The 17,881-nt window shown below is 31.6% G+C and overlaps 1 protein-coding gene across 1 annotated transcript in view; it reads right to left on the reverse strand.

Annotated features, from left to right (window-relative positions):
* Nucleotides 1-5,561: 5,561 nt before the first annotated feature.
* The window catches only part of LOC139503999 (ankyrin repeat domain-containing protein 50-like), a 42,118-nt gene continuing 29,798 nt past the window's right edge, over nt 5,562-17,881 (reverse strand). The window contains exons 7-11 of the mRNA XM_071294048.1: nt 17,121-17,213; nt 16,165-16,275; nt 13,782-13,883; nt 8,368-8,478; nt 5,562-5,944 (exon numbers count right to left, since the gene is read on the reverse strand). Coding sequence (XP_071150149.1) covers nt 5,630-5,944; nt 8,368-8,478; nt 13,782-13,883; nt 16,165-16,275; nt 17,121-17,213 — 732 coding nt within the window. The 3' untranslated portion in view covers nt 5,562-5,629. The remainder of the gene's footprint in view (nt 5,945-8,367; nt 8,479-13,781; nt 13,884-16,164; nt 16,276-17,120; nt 17,214-17,881) is intronic.

The raw sequence follows: 17,881 nt of genomic DNA on the forward strand, positions 1-17,881 counted from the left end.
ATAAGAGTGATCCTTTACAAAGTAGGATGTATCCCTACCTAATACAAGATACTTGTATCTACGTTGGCCATTGTTTTTTATGAAACAAAGCAATACCAACTCTTTCGATTTGTTTTTTAGTTTGGAATGTGGACTACTTGTGTAAAGTGTAGAAAAGTCAAATGTTTTGATACTTTTACAAGATGAACGAGAGTTAGATTGTATGTACTCTTAGAGATCTTTGTAATTTTTAGTAATACCAAAGCAACATAAGAATCTATTGTGTTTTGGCAAATTTTGTCCCAAAATCATACCCGCCCCTAATTACAAGACATAAAAATATACTTTACTGCAAAATTATAAGTAATGCAATACTAGACTTATAAACAAGAAACTGTGAAATGCCATAGGTTTAGATTGATATGTTTCCTTGTACAATTGACTCTTGGTTTTATTTTTGTATTGTAAGTAATTTCTTCGGTTTCATAAATATAAATTTTCGATTTTTTTGTTATACATTAAAGGCATGTGAAGGTCAAAGAGACTTCATGTTATGATAAATTATTAAATGACAATTATAGATTTCACGGAACAAACGTATTATATGTATACAGATAGTGATCTTATCAATTACGTCCAGAAACGGCAATTTCTTTCCAATTCTTATACATTTCAGATTTCACCATGGATTCTGCTTTTTCGTCGTCGATATTTTCACAAGATGACATAGAGGCTTATTACAACCGAAAGTATTCAGCTATAAATAATCAGAACATGGGCCCAACCTATACAGTAGAAAATATCCAAAGAAAGTCCATAATGGCTTTGTTTAACCCAGAATAAACAGCCGGTACAGTTGAAGGATAACAGCGAGGTCAAGGGTCAGCGAGGAGAAAAGACATTATATGGTTCTTAATAGATTTCAATATCTGAATAGCATTTTTCAATTTTAATAAAAAAAAAACATACTGTTGTTATCGCGAAAAATAGAAAAAATGTACCATGAAAAACGTATACTCGAAGAAGATGGACGCACAAATCAAAAATTATTTTAAAATAAATATTACTTTAATCCATGTATTTAAATTCACATTCCCATTTTGTTGACAATTGTATGCTTTATGTACGTAAAAGAAGTATCACAATACCTTTGAAAATGTCCTATTGTAATACAAACGTTTTGGGTTTGTACTTTCCAAAGTTGTTCGTCAACAACAGATATCATGCCAGTGATATGTTGTTTAATTTTATGTATTCCTAAATATGCATCAAACATTCGCAACAAATCATTTATTTTATCTTACCTCCTATACCTTTCTAGGAATGTGATTGGTTAAAAGCGTCCTCATGGAGACCGTGTATATTTCATATTAGGTTAGAAGGGAAGCGGGGCTTATCTCATACACGGTAAGAAGTGGTGTGACGTCCCTCTATATACCATATAAGGTAGTAAGAAAGCAGGGCTTATTTTATACACGATTAGTAGTGGTGTTCCGTCCCTTTATAAAACAAAGACGGTACTGGGAAAAAAATCGAAAAGGTTTCAACAGACGACGAAATTGATGATTAAGATTGAAATAAATTCATAAAACACATTTAAACCTAACAAGTTGTTATTATTGGTATCTGTTTTAGTATGATCAATGCAAGAAGTTTCTTAATGCTAACAGTATTCAGTGAAGACTTGCTAACTTTGATAGGTCACTAGTCTAAATTTCACACTTTAAGAAAGTCGGTAAGATAACTTCGTTACATAGTGTGCTAGTGACCGAATACGGTATATATAGGGTCAGTAAATAACATATGGTGCTTCAAACTTCGATCTCACCCCATATGGAACTAACTGACCCCATATATACCATATTAGGTCACTAGCACACTATGTGATATTTGTTTGCTTCAAAATAAATAATGTCATACTGTAAATTCAGAATTTATTGTAATGTTTTGTTATTGCGTACAATGCAACAAAGTTATAAATGCAATAATTTAAACTCCCATTTTGAAATGTTTAAATTATAATCCTGGTACCTTTGATAATTATTTACACCACTGGGTCGATGCCACTGCTGGTGGACGTTTCGTCCCCGAGGGTTACCAGCCCAGTAGTCAACATTTCGGAGTTGACATGAATATCAATAATGTGGTCATTTTTATAAATTTCCTTTTTACAAAACTTTGAATTTTTAGAAAAACTAAGGATTTTCTTATCCCAGACATACCTTAGCTGTATTTGGCACAACTTTTGGAAATTTTGATCCTCAATGCTCTTCACCTTTGTACTATTTTGACTTTATAAATATTTTGATATGAGCATCCCTGATAAATCTGACATGTCTTATGTAGACGAAACGCGCGTCTGGCGTACTAAATTATAATCCTGGTACATTTGATAATTATTAACACCACTGGGTCGATTCCACTGCTGGTGGACTTTTCGTCACTAGCCAAGTAGTCAACATTTCGGAGTTGACATAAATATCAATAACTAGAGGTGGTCATTTTTATAAATTTCCTGTTTAAAAAACTTTAATTTTTCGAAAAACTATGGATTTGTTTATCCCAGACATAGATTACCTAATTAGCTGTATTTGGCACAGCCTTTTGGAATTTTGGATCATCAATGCTCTTAACCTTTGTACTTTTTTGGCTTTATAAATATTTTGATATGAGTGTCACTGATGAGTCTTATGTAGACGAAACGCCCGTCTGGCGTACTCAATTATAATCCTGGTACTTTTGATAATTAATTATATGAAATAAACAGACCTTTTCTTCATATCACAAAAATCTATTCTAATATTATATTAAGGATACAATAAGTGATTATGAAATCTTGTGAATTATGGATATTAGAAAAGATATTTAAAGAGGTTTAAAGCACTCACCCTGATTTAAAAGACAATTTGGTGTTAGTTAAAATTAGACGGATTGTACAGACACTTTTTACATTATAACAAAAATACTGAATTCCGAGGAAAATTCAAAACGGAAAGTCCCGAATCAAATGGCAAAATCAAATGATAAAAGGAATGCTGGACATTGTTAACAGCAGAAAGTGCAATTTGTTATTAATTAAAAATAAAATAAAAAATAATCAAATGATAAAACACATCAAACGATGGGAAAACCACTGTCATATTCCTGACTTGGTACAGGCATTCAAACATGTAGAACATTGTGTATTGAACCTTGTTTAAAAGTGTGAAACTTATTACATATATGACAATCGCATCAAATTTCTTTATATTTATAACAGTGCGTGAACAAAACAGACATAATAGGTGAAATTGTCAAAATAGGGATAGAGCCATTATTATCGTGTCACAATCTCAATCAGAACAAAACAAACAAATATATGAGAAAGATACACAAAAAAGGAAATATAACCATATGCATTGCTACTTATATATGTATTCAAAGTCAACCCAAATGACTGCATGTGAGGTTCACAACAACTCGAGAAGAGAGTAACATATATGATAGGTAAGTACAAACATACGTCATATTTACCAAAGATATACAAAAAGTAGCACGTACAAACACCAGCAAAAATGAAAGATATAACAAACAACACATTGATATCAAATAATGTTGTAGTTCAAAGTATTTCAAAATCATAATTATAGCAAATCAAGATAATCGCATTTTGATAGAACAAAAACATAATGACGGGATGTTTAAAAGTACAAAGCCCACCAGAAAGGTCTGTGCTCGTTTGAGAAAGTTGACATTTACGATAATGGGATGAAAACAAAAGTTCTCTTAATAAAAAAAAAACGTTAATCTGTATCCAACAATGTCACACGTTTCTGTCAAACTCGAAACGTATTGGTCAACTTTGAAGCAATGTATAAAAAAAAGGATGGTGTCGTTTTTTTTCTAAACATGTATAAATATAGTGTACAATCCTTTGTACTTTATATTCCTCTGTATATCAAAACATTTCCATTCATTGAAAAATCTAAAAATCTAAATTAAAAAGGGGCATTTTCCATATGTCTATGTAAATTTGTCTCAAAAATTAACGTTTTCTTTGAAAAATTACAATAAACAAAAATGGTGACCCCCATTTTCTATTTCATATTCCAATTAAATTTGATTCAAAGTACCAGTGTGCCCAATAATTTAGAAATCGGAATAAATGTCATTCGGTATAGTGTTTACTTTAACGATGGTTAACAAAGCTTTGACGAATGACGATAATAAAATTAAGTCCCAAAAACCAGAAACTCCTGGTAGACTGTCAAAACAGGCAGAACCGGAAGTAACAGATGACGACTACAATGGTAATAGTTTCAATTGCAATTTTGTTTTATATTACTAAATCCACAAGAGATAAATAAGAATCAGAACTATAAATTTCAAAGACTATAAAACTCTATACAATATGCAGACTTCTTAAAACAGATATATTTCCCAACCATTTTAAGTTATTTACTCATAGTATAAATAGAAAAAAGGAGTAGATACGATTTGGAGCTGTGTTGGCACTGTAAGTAACACGAAAAAAATATTAAGATCGATTATTTTATGCCAATTTTGCCACAAATCATACCTGTCCCTTTATAACTGGTCTTCAATGATTTTCAAGTTTTCGTGGCAACAGTTAAAATCTGCATACTTCTGTAATATGTATATGCACCAAACTTGTCATATTACAATCTGCTGTTACTACGATGTTTAATGGTGTTTTTATCCAAACTACACGCAACACAGAGTAAAAGACTAACTGAAATTATCTCTACCTTCCATACAAAAATCTTCCTCCCCAAAAAAACACACAAAACAAAAAAGTTACTTCAAATTGGAGACAACTGCTCTATCAACACAACTGATTTCGCTCCTATTGCAATAAGCGAGATTCACTAAGATTAAGTAGGTTTCCTTTATTCATGTTATTTGTATCTTCATAATAACATTTTTGAAATTTGAACTCAGACAGACTGCTATTGTTACTAATTTGCTAACACCACAGCCAAAATATTCCAATGCTTTTGTTTAAAATGATTTGCATAAAAGATAAGTTTGCGCTTTTTTTTAGCTAGTTTTAAAACCATGGTTAATCGATCTTCTATTTCCTGCATAAGGAAATGCCGTACGTTCTGTTAGTTCCTAGATTTATAATAAAGATAAATGCTCTATAAAAACATAACCTAGCTTTATAAATGTAAACAGTCACCGGAATTAAGAAGAACTGGGCACTCGTTAACAAGATTACCGCCGCCACATTATGAATATGCCTGTCAAAGGCCAGGAGACTGTAATGTATTGGTTGTCGTTTGTTGCTGTGTTATATATATTTTTTCGTTCATTATTCTATACATGAATTAGGCTGTTAGTTTTCTCGTTTTAATTGTGTTACATTTGTCATATTCGGGCCCTTTACTGAATACAATGTGGTATGACTTAGTAAATTGTTGAAGGCTGTGTGGAAGCCTATAGTTGTTAATTGCTGTGTCTCATTGGCAATCATACCAAAACTTCTTTTTATATCTATATAAATATGTCCTAGCTTTATGAATGAAACAAAAAGATAGTCATATCCTCGCTTTTTTACTAAACATGTATACACTGCGTCACTTAACATCCCTAGCCTAATAAATGTTAACGATATATAAACACATGAAGTTGCTTCACACACCTAGCATTATAACTGCAAACGCTCTATATAAACTTGTAGATGATTTGGCAAATCAAGTTGAGCTATTTTACTCTTAATAGCACAACCTTTGTTCGCATTTATAAGGGTATATCGAATACAAATCCTACTGATTGAAGACAGGGATAATGTTTCAAATTTCCGCTTCTGAATATGTTCAAATAGTTTCATGTCTTCCGGTGTTTTGTCCTTTGGTTCATCGTATTCGGTGATAGGAAATCCGTCTGCTATAAACATGTCGCATAAAACGATCTTATTGTTGATATGAATGTTTCTGTTACCCACTATAAATCGAAAGATATCCTGCAAAGAAAAACATTTTGATTTATAGCCATACAGTTTTTTATAAGGATTCTTTACATTCTCTCTTATTGTTGAATTTTGTCTACCTATATTCCAATAACATAGTAACCAGATAATCAAGTGTTTCTTTGTCCGTTATTTTGTCTTTCGTTCATTCTAGAAGTCAAAAGTAAACCCGTTTTCTAAACGTTTGCATTACTGATTGTATGTATTGAACTGATTTAATATCCGTTCCCGTATCGGTGGCATGCCAATGAAAAGAGGAACTACAGTATAGAAATAACAAAATGAGGGTTTGCTTGCTAGTAATTGTTGATTTACATGTAAGCGCATATAGATCGTCAAACTGTCTTCACCAAAAGCCACATAAACTCATCATAGAAAACAGGATTATTTTTTGTATTTACGCCAGACGCGAGTTTCGTCTACCAAAAAAATCAAAAGTTAAGCTCGAATTCAAAACATTTTAATCGGCCAAGTAAATTACGACACCAGTTCTGCTTAATACGCTTTTGAAGGTTCCGAAATGCCAAATTGGAAAACAGTTCAAACGAATAAACTTATAATGATTGATTGCAAAACAATAAACATAAAACAAAGATAGCAAATATACCATGATAACTACTGCATAACAGGATACTGACTTCAGACTGACACATAATGAATGTAGGAGGTGAGGGAAGAGTAAACATGTTTGTGAGGTTTCAACTTAACATAGTATAGCACTGTAGCAAGATCTTCACAAATATGTTGGCAAGGGCTTTACTCGACATGTGCAATTTGTCAATAAACACAATATCGATATTGTTGTAAAATTGAAATGCGAAATATTAACCCGGAATGTTTTTACGAAGCCTTCTCATGTAAAAATGGGTCTGATATAAGTGTAACCTACGATTAAGATGAAAAGCAAACCTTCAAATAAAGTGGTATAGCCAAGAACCCCCAAGAAACGGCCCTGTAAAATAAAGACAACAGTAGTAAACTGCTTTTCGAAAGTCATAAATCAATTGAGAGAAATCAAATTCAGGTTTCAAACTAAAACTGAGGGAAATACCGAAAGAGGATAACAAAGAAACAACAGAAACACTGAAGTGCAAAAAACGACAATGCAACCCAAATATAATCGAATTGAATAACAATTGCCTTATTTCAAAACCTCGCCCTTTTTTGCAATGTTGAATATACCGCTAAAATGACAACATAACATGACATGAAAACAGTACAAATAAATAATAAGAACATTCAAGACAGGGAAATACAGAAATAAATAGTATAATAGTAAATTTTAACATGTTGACCACCGAATAGGAACGAACACGTAAAATGATTTAGGACAGTAGACAACAAGCAGCATAAAAGAATTACGAATGTGCGTCACACAAATGTATCAACACTCCGAAAAGTTACGTCACAGGTAAATTTCCCAAAATTTGATAAAATCGAGATTATGTTAATAATAATCTATTTTTGGTGTGTTTTGTAACAATTCCAAGATTGTTAATATAGAATTGTGGTAGTAGGTTTGTAATTAAGGGTATTATCTATCTCGGTTGGACATCGCTCGTACGAGTACACTCTACTTCAATCTGTACTGGCTAAGATTGTCAGTTTAACCATTGAAGGTATGTGGTTTTCTCAGTGCACTCCGACTTCCTCCACCTTTAAAAAAATGACCGATACGAAATGGCCAAAATGGTGTGTTCCACAGAAGGCGAAAGATATCAGAGGGACAGTTAAACTCAAATTTATTGACAACCTAAAAGTGGCGTTCAAACACCAATGATATAAATGAACTGGGTGATTAGTTATCTATACTTTTATATACGAATACACAGTAAAAATAGAATTAAAATTAGAAACGATCAGACACAAACCTGTAAAGTTTAGTTTTTTCTAATTTCCACTATTAAGATAAATCTGATGGGTATGCATTGCATAATGTACTACATTTAAAAGCATAGAAGGAAATTGTATATCTGTTTCATATTAATAAATATATTAACCCCTTCTTCTCTTCCCGAAAATGGTTTCCATAAGAAAGAAATAATTGATGCAAGCCATACTTTATTGTAGTTTTAACATGGGTAGGAATTATATTTGTGATAATTTATGTCCGAGCGAAACGGAGGGCTAAAATAACACGAAAATATTGCCTATCCATGTTAAATCTACAGTAGCTTGCATCAATCATTCCGGTTCTGAATAAGACAATTGAGGTTATTATTATGTCCGATAAGTATAAGCGTAAAAGCGTTTTTGTAGGCTCTTCCATAAACCTCCCTTTTTTGTTTGGATCCCCAATGCTCTTCAACTTTGTTTTTGTTTGGCTTTATACCTATTTTGATATGCGCGTCGCTCTTGTGTAGATGAAACGCGCGTCTTAGCATGTGTTCGAATATAGTGATAATGCAAATACAAACCTTGGTAAACATAGCGCCACCAATTAATAAAGTTTTTGCCATTTCAACAAAGCCTTCTTCTAAAACTGTCCAAAGTAGTCTTTTCGTCGGGATAACAGACCTTTCCAAAAACTGTAGAAAAAGAAACTGATTGAAAGAGGTTGTAGACATTACACAAATAAGACACAAACACTATTCAAATAATGTGTGTTCTGTATAAAATCTGATAAATAAAAAAACAATTTGTGTTTTGTTGTTGTTTATGAACCTAAGACGTTTGTGGATTACATTGATGTTAAGCCTTTTGAACAGATATACAGAAGTCTACCCATATTCGATAACATTATTGAAGCAAAGTTAACAAGCAATTGAGTTTGGCAATTTTGTCACAAGTCTTATTTAGGTATCAAAGTATCAAAGATTGCCTTCCGCTAAGTCGATTTGTGTTAAAAAATAGTCATGTACAACAACTTGTGTATTTCAAGAGATATCTTTATTTAACAAAATGTATCTTGTTTATTTTAAAAGTTATCTTGTTTATTACTAAAGACGTCTTATAAACTATATAAAATATCTTATATATTGTTTAATCTAAATTATATTTAATCAACTTACAAAGATATGTTAACAACTAAAACAAATATATCATGAACTGAATAAGATGTGTTGTATATAAAATAAGAAATCGTATATATCAAATACGAAATATTATTAACAAAATAAGATATCTCATTAACTTTTTGAGATATTTTATAAACTAAAAATATAAATAACTAAATACGATAGCATATACTTATTGAGATAGTTATAAACTCAATAAAATATATAAATTCAATAAAATGTCATATAAACTAAATGTGATGTCTTCAAACTAACTACGATATCTTATAAAATAAAATAAAAAGATATATGACGAATCAATCATAATAGGAACGGCTTTGGAATTTTAGACGGACTTTGTACTTGTTTCAGCTTTCAAACGTTTGTATCTGGGCGTCACTAGTAAGTCTTGTGTGGACAAAATGAACTTCTGGTCTATTCAAATTTAAAACTTGTTGCCTTTTGTTAGCTATTATTCGTGTGTTTCTTTGTCAATTGTGTTCTCCTATTTATTTATATTGTAGTCCTGTAATGTTGTGTTGTCATTTTAATGTTGTAGTTCACATGGCCATTAAGGAGGGAGGTTTGGCATGCCACAAAACCAGGTTCAACCCACAATTTTTCATTAAAATAGGTCCTGTACCAAGTCAGAAATATGGCCATTGTTATATTATAGTTCGTTTCTATGTGTGTTACATTTTAACGTTGTGTTTCCGTTGTGTTTGTTTTCTCTTATTTTTGAGTGTAAATTCACATTACTATAAGACGTGTAACGGTACTTATCTATCCAAAATTCATGTATTTGGTTTTGATGTTATATTTGTTATTAGGTCTTTCCTCTTTTCTGTGGAAAGACCTATTGTTTTTCTTCTGATTTTTTTTTCCGCCTAATTTTGTTCTTGCGATAAACATTTGTTTTGCAATATGTCGCTTAGATATTTGGTATATGATATTGAACAGTTTATGCGCTTTTGAAATTTACCCTGCGTAACCAAATACTTTTCTTTGTAGGAGTTATCTCCCCAAACACTGTTTTCCTTGTGTGCACTTCTTCTTCGCAACCGTAAAAGATTACAACAAATTTATTTTATAAAATTGCTCGTTATATCCTTCGCATGATTTGTTCAATTTTGACCGAAGCAATATGAACGCTCCATATGAGAGTTATTTCTCCTTATGCATTTGATATAAGTGATATGCATTTCTAACTGGTAAACCATAAGAGCTAGAGACCTAGGATCTTTTGATTTGAGGTCCTTGGTCCAAAAAAATAAAGTTAGGTCAAGGTCAAAGGTCAACGTCATATTCTTATATTGGAATTTGGCGTATTTTCACTTATTCCCAAAAACCTTAAAAGATATCAACAAATTAATTTTACTATATTGTTAGTTGCGACATGTTGTAACACATAAATTTTGATCCCAAGGGTACACTGAAGGTAAAAGGGATTTTTACACCAGCAACGAAAACCTTCTTTCCTTTACGGGTAGACTTTATATACATAAACTAAGTGGTACAAGAAAAGCAAAATGAGTATGTTAAATTTGATGTATGCCTTTTTGTGATTCTTCGTTACATTTGTTGTTTTTATAGTGATGTTAAGATGATAACACAATATTGACTGCTGTACCCCTATTTTTGACATTTTTACTCTTTGAGTATATTTGTTTTGTTCATACATCGTGACAATGTAATGGAATTTGATACGACTGTCATACAAGTGAGAGGTTTAGCTTGCTATAAAACCAGGTTCAATTCACCATTTTCTACATTAGAAAATGCCTGTACCAAGTCAGGAATATGACAGTTGTTATCCATTCGTTTGATGTGTTTGGACTTTTGATTTTGCCTTTTGATTTTGGATTTTCCTTTTTGAATTTTCCTCGGAGTTCAGTATTTTTGTGTTTTTACTTTTTTCTCCCCATTGGTATTTAAAAATACGCGTATGGTGATATAATTCATTTACCAAACATAATTAAGACCTATGGTCTTTTGATTTGAGGTTCTTGGTTAATGACCTTGAAATTGATCTCAAGGTCATAGCTTAATTTGACGTTTTAGATTTAAACCTTTGCTTTTACCTCATATGTATACATGATAAAGCCATGAGACTTTTGGCAAACGGTATCAAACCATTTAACCTCGAAAAACCAACCGGAAGTAACCTTGTGTAAACCGGAAGTAGCTATTTATTGTACTTTATTAATATAAAAGTATATAAAACAAGATATTTTTAGAATCAGTGTCAAGTAAATAGTCAAATATTATCGGAAATAGCATTTTTCAAACCGGAAGTAAGAATAATCTCCCTTATTAAAAAAATATTGTATAGAAATCATATATTTTGGAATCAGCATACAATAAGCTATCAATTGAGAATTGAAATGACATTTTAAACTCAATTTTACACCTTTCATATCAAAATACTGTGTTTTTTGTGAAAAGACCTTCAATTGTTCTCTGAACAATTGGTTTTCAATTCTCATAAGATTTGTTATAATGCTTAGTCCGTTTCTATGTGTGTCACATTTTAATGTTGTGTCGGTGTTCTACTCTTATCTTTGATGCGTTTCCCTCGATTTAAGTTTGTTTTACCAATTTTGTTTTTTGTCCATGGATTTATAAGATTTGAACAGCGGTATACTACTGTTGCCTTTATTTATATAATATCGTAAAATATTGTCAACCACTAAGTTTCTTTCAAAAATGTTTCTCAAGTTAGATCAAACGAATTTGTTTAGGAAAATGTCCGTAGTTTTTTTCAAAAACTTTCACACTGTTTGTGCTCTATTTCCATTGAAATTCCTGTAAATATGATTCTTATAATTCTCTTCGGTATTCTTTTTATTTTTTGAGTTTTATTCTTCATATTTTTATCTTTAAATCTTCATTGGTGAGAATATCAATATTGATATGATATATATTTTAATACGGGTAAGTAAATAACTTCTTGTCCAATCACTATACTTCAATTGGAAATTGAAAATACAAATTTATAGTAGATACTTTTCATACATGTGAGAGGTTTAGCTAGCTATAAAACTTGGTCTAATCCACTATTTTCTACATGAGGAAATGTATGTACAAAGTCAAAAATATGAAAGTTGTTTTCCATTTATTTGATGTGTTTAAGTTTTTGATTTTGCAATTTGATAAGGGACTTTATAATTTCTATTTTCCTTGTGGTTCTGTATTTTAGATATTTCACTTTTTCCCATGTTAACTATCCAAGAATGTAAAAGAGGAAAAATACAGGAGGTCAAACTTCTATACTATTAAACGAGAAGACCTCATTTTGGGTGTCGCTTCTCTTCTTTCCACAATAAATTATTCATCATGCCTCTGTGTCCTATGGGTACAGTGCATAATCGCATTTGTCATCCATTCATATGATTATTCAGATTAAGTTATTTTGGGTGAAAAACAAGAAAAAAGACTTCCGGATATGTTTCCGTCATTGGGCGAAATTTTAAGTCAGATTAGGCTTCCGGTTTGCGTTTTTCTGTAATTGAACATACAGTAATACTACGAGTACAGTGTATTTCTGTCTTATATCCGTCATTGGACGAAATTTAAGTCAGATTAGACCTCCGGTTTGCGTTTTTCCTTTTACTTTGAAACAAATACATATACTATGAATAAAGTGTATTTTCTGTCTGATATCATTTTCACGTTTACTATCCACGGCAATCACAGGGTTTATTCAATAGAGAGGGTCTAAATAATATATCAATGACCGCTGTGGATCAATAATTAAACTGGGAATTGACTGTAAAAAGAAAATGCCCCTTCGGGACGTCTGGAACGGGTGTTTTCAAGATTGAAATTTCAGGATTGACCATTTCGAGTTCCGGGATTTCTTTTTTTGGAATTTTGCGATGTCGAGATATTTAATTTGTATAATTAATTCAGAACCTCGGGATTTCATGTTTTTATGCCTGGGATATTGGGATCAGGGCTCCTCCGTAGTGGCGGATCCAGAAATTATCATACGCAGGGGCCTGTTGACTGCCTAAGAGGGGCCCGCTCCGGTCATGCTTCAGTGATTCCCTTTATAAGCAACCAATTATTTTCCAGAAAAAGGGGGGGGGCTCCCATAATCCGCCTCTGCCCCGATCCCCCCCCCTTTAATGAATGTTCATAATATACAGATAAGCGCTAAAATTATCCACGTGTCATTAAAATAAATAGAGATCAAACAAACAAAAAAAAGATTTGTTTGTGGAAAAAGGAGGAGCCGGTGCTCCGGAAGGGTAAGAAGATCCTATTCCATATGTGGCACCCATCGCCCGATCCTGTTTTTCAAAATGCTAATTATCTTTTGTGATTTTATTTTTCATGACAATATAGGAGATATCTAAGTATCTAAACATGCATACCTACTGCTACAAGCGTAAGCTATTTTATAACGAACTTAAATTTCTTTGGAAACACCAACTTGTATGTTTAAATAGCATAAATATTCGAAAGATTCAAAAATAAACGTCGGTAGAAGTACCAAAAACTAAAATATGATGAATCATTGTCCACCATCAAAAACGGAAAAATGATTCAAGTAGGTAGATATTACAATATCGAAACTTCCTTAAATTTACTGAAATCTTAGCCTGTTTCAGTCCGATTAAACTACAGAAGCAAAGATCTACTAGATTGTGAATATGAGTTAAACAGATAGTTAACAGAAAGAAATATGCCATGAAATGAAAGGGTTTAAATATCGTTAAAGTATTAACACTTATTGCAAATTCAATAACATCAGTTGATTATTGATTACGTTGAATCTGACTGAAACATGCTTTGTTTAAACATTGAATTCGATTCCCTTATACTAGTACCATATATGGCATGTAAACACTCGCTCCATGTTCCAGCAAAAGGTCAAGAATATCCAAGTTACGTCTTTCCATTGCTGAAATATTCAAGGCTGTCCCGTTACTCTAAAATAAAATATCAAATATACACTTATTGAAATTGTCAATAAAGGGCAAGTGCATGTTCTCAAACAAATTAACAGCATGAACGGCGTAAATTAGAGTTGTTCTGTTCAGCGGAGAAATTACAATTGGATGTGTAAATGAATTTTCAATGATTAGTCGCAAATTAGTCCTTTAAAAGGGTAATTGTGCAGACTAGTACTATAATGCAAAGAAGACATAAATTTCAGCGGACAGTAACCGACAAACTTGGAACAAGGACAGCTTATCCACCTGCATCACATGAGTTCATCCCCGATTGTTTGCGGGATTTATGTTATTACGTTAGTTTTCTGTGTTCTATATGTTCAAAAATTGTGTTCAAGAGTTTTTATGCATTCCATACGGTAGTGCTAATGTATCCTGTCTAGAGAATGTTTTATGTTATCGAAATCGCGTTCTCCTTTAAAACATACTGTACCATTTATTGCAACCCTTAGCTTGAGGACATTCGATACTAATGGGCCTTGCTGTTTTCAAAATTACATGAACACATTGACGGTCCATATACCTGCGATGTTAGCAAGCCCCTTTGTGTTTACTCAGTACATGTCCGAAACACTTTTCTGGATTAACCTGAATGAGGAACTCTCAAGGTCGAATATTTGAAAGCCAAGATTGTATAATAAACTTAATAATTGAAGAACAAGTTGACTAAAAAGGATCTAAATAATAGCAAACTTTATCTATAAATTTTTGTCACGGCGGGGCCAGTTTTACGGAATAGCGAATGTCGTACGTTAAAATTTATAGTAACTGACATCAATTTTATTTAGTCTCTGATATTTTTTGTCTGATTGAAAGTAATCTAATTTATTAAAATACCATCTCTTCCTTCCTATACTCAAAAGCAAACCCCATGTTAATCCTGAATAATGGTACATTAAAAAGACCATCAATTAAGACAAAATTGTTTTATTACATATTAATATTAACATTAAATGAAGATCACCAAATACATTTTCACTTACATCCGGTTGTCTGATTACCCGACAGCACTAATTACTGACTTTGATTAAATTTCAAATACCGTTTTAGTACCAGAAAAATATAACAAACATATCGAGCTCCAAGGGAAACAAAAAGTCACGAGGTCCATATAAACTATATCAAACGTTATCAACCGAATGAAGGAGCGGAAAACAAACGTCATATTTACTACTTTGAACAGACATAGTTTAACCATGATATGCTTTCCCACAAAACATGCACAGCCAAAGTTATAAAATATTGAGAAAAAAATGTCTTTTGATGCACTTTACATATTAAAATATTGTCAGCCGCTCATATTTTTGAGACATGTCTGTTAAATTTGACCAAACGAACAATTCTGTGGAAAGTGTTTGTATTTCTTTCTGAAACTTTCACGCTATTTTGTTTCATCTCTATTGAATGGTCTGTCAAAAAAAATCAACTATTTTCTCCTCGATTTCAGATTTATTATTTGAGCGTAGTTCTTTATATGAGTTTTTTCAAATATTCATCACAAGAATAGTAATAAAAATTCATATGATTTGAAACCCTTGTGTTACGATCAGGTAACTTGAATTTAAAATCTTAGATTTAAAGTAGATAGTTTTCTATGATAAATTAAAATAAAACATAAATTACGCCAAATCTAGCAGTACAAAAATTCTGGATGTATGGATATCTATGTTGCTGAACAAACATACTTCTCCTGCGGGGGTCAGATCTTTTACTGTTTCCAATAGTTATCAGAGCAAAATAGTTATAAAGCCAAACAAGTACAAAGTCCAAAATACGGCTTAGGTAATATATGTCTGGGGTATAAAAATCCTAAGTATTTCGAAAAATTCACACTTTAGTAAACATGAAAGTTATCTTTAACTCAGTTATGAACGATCTGACAATTGGAAGAGTATGAGATATATGTCAGCACCAAATTCCTTTAGCAGTGAAATAAACGTAGCATTTGGTAGATCATTGCCTTATATCATGAACCAGAATTAATAAAATTAAGTAGATATTACAACCAAAATACTACATTAAATTTACTGAAATCTTATCACACTGGTCATGTAAGGCTATAGTGAGCAAAGATCATTTGACCAACAATATATCACCTGAATTGTGAATATGCGTTAAACTGTTAAGTTAACAGAAAGACAGACACTATGAAGCTACACAGTAAAAGCTAAATAAAATGTTTTCTTTGTTAATTTATGCTTGTGTAGAATCTGATTTTAGCATGTTTTGTATAAAATCTAAATCGAATTTCTTATACCTCGTCGTGCAAGTTATCATAGGCTCCATGTTCTAGAAATCTGTCAGTAAAAGGCCAGATATTTCTTTTTTTTCTCTTCCCTGTTATAATACTTAAAGCTGTCTGGTAATCCTACAAAATATTAAATATAATTACTTTGTCGAGAAGAGTTAGTTCATGTTCATAGACCAACGAACACCACGAACGGCGTCATGTAGAGCTGTTATGTTCATTTTAATAATTGCAGCTAGATATGTATAAGAATTTCCAAAGATACATCACTAGTTAGCTCTGTTAAAATCAATTGTGCAGATGTGTATACATACACATGCAATGTAGGTTTTGACATCATACTACGGATTTAACAAAAAAATGGAGCACGATCTTGAATATATTTATGTGCACCTGAGGTCAACCTACGTTTTGATGGGGGATTGGATGTGCACAATTTGAAGTTGTCTGTGTTGTGTTTGTTGACTGTTGTTTGTCTGTTCGCCTGATCGTCGGTGTGTTTTTTTCCATTCGTATCTTCTGCTCATTTTGTTTGGCACGTGAAGTTTTTGTTTTTTATTGAATGCATGGTTATTTATTTTCAAGGAGCATTCAATCAATTCAATTCAATATTTTTTTTTAAGTCTCATCTCTCAAAAAGTGCAATCAATCTTTATACATTGTCCAGTTACTCTAAATGAAAAATAGTCATTGCATATAGAATTATAAGAGACTATTAAATGCTTAGATATAATACATTAAACAGTAACAAAATAAAAATATGACAAAAAGGGCATGGCGTCATTTAAAAGGGGGATGGTGTCTTTCCTTGCTAAACATGCTTGGAGGAAACTCTAGTTGTAATTATACGAATTCAGTCATTATTGAAGTCTGTTAGCACATTTTAATATTGGAATTGTGCATGGAACAAATTACTTTAATGAACTGATATTATAGTGTTATAGTTATTATGTTAAACCACATACTCGATCTTGTACGTTGACAGTGGCTCCATGGTCTAGTAACAATTTAACGATATTTACATTCCAAACGGCTCCATGTAAAGCTGTTCTGTTCATCTAAATAATGTTAATAATATATATATATATATATATATATATATATAATATGATACAATATATCTTTTAACGAACTGTTATTATTTGATGTGAAATGTAGTTTGTGAATTTGAAAATTTTAATGTATATATATTCTTTACAACGTATTTATTTACTTTTGCTATATGCATGATATATATATATATAAATATACATATAAAACGTCTGAATAGTAGTCAACGATTTTCCCCACGAGGGCACTGGATCGTTGCGTGTAACGATATGTGTAAACAATAAATAAATTATATAAACGCATAAAAAGTGTACACAACAACATCAAATACAAAACAAGGTAACTATAAATGTAATTATTTATAAATATTTCGGATAACATATATCCTTCCTCAGTAAAATTCTGATGTTAAATGAATTATCTTTAAGTCTTCTTAGATTACACTATTACAATATTGAAATTTAAACAATAAATAAATATATATATATATATATATATATATATATATATATATATCAGTCTAAAGATTTGCACAACGGTACTGATATAAGGTGTTATTAAACGAAAATGTTGTTATAAAATCGTGTTGACAAATATGTCGGCTCAACAAATGGCCTTCTTCTTGTGTCACAAGTTTTAACAATACTGATACAAAATGTATAAGGTGTGATTGATT

This window comes from Mytilus edulis, chromosome 14, assembly GCF_963676685.1.
Source record: "Mytilus edulis chromosome 14, xbMytEdul2.2, whole genome shotgun sequence".
In the NCBI taxonomy this organism is placed as follows: Eukaryota; Metazoa; Mollusca; class Bivalvia; order Mytilida; family Mytilidae; genus Mytilus; species Mytilus edulis.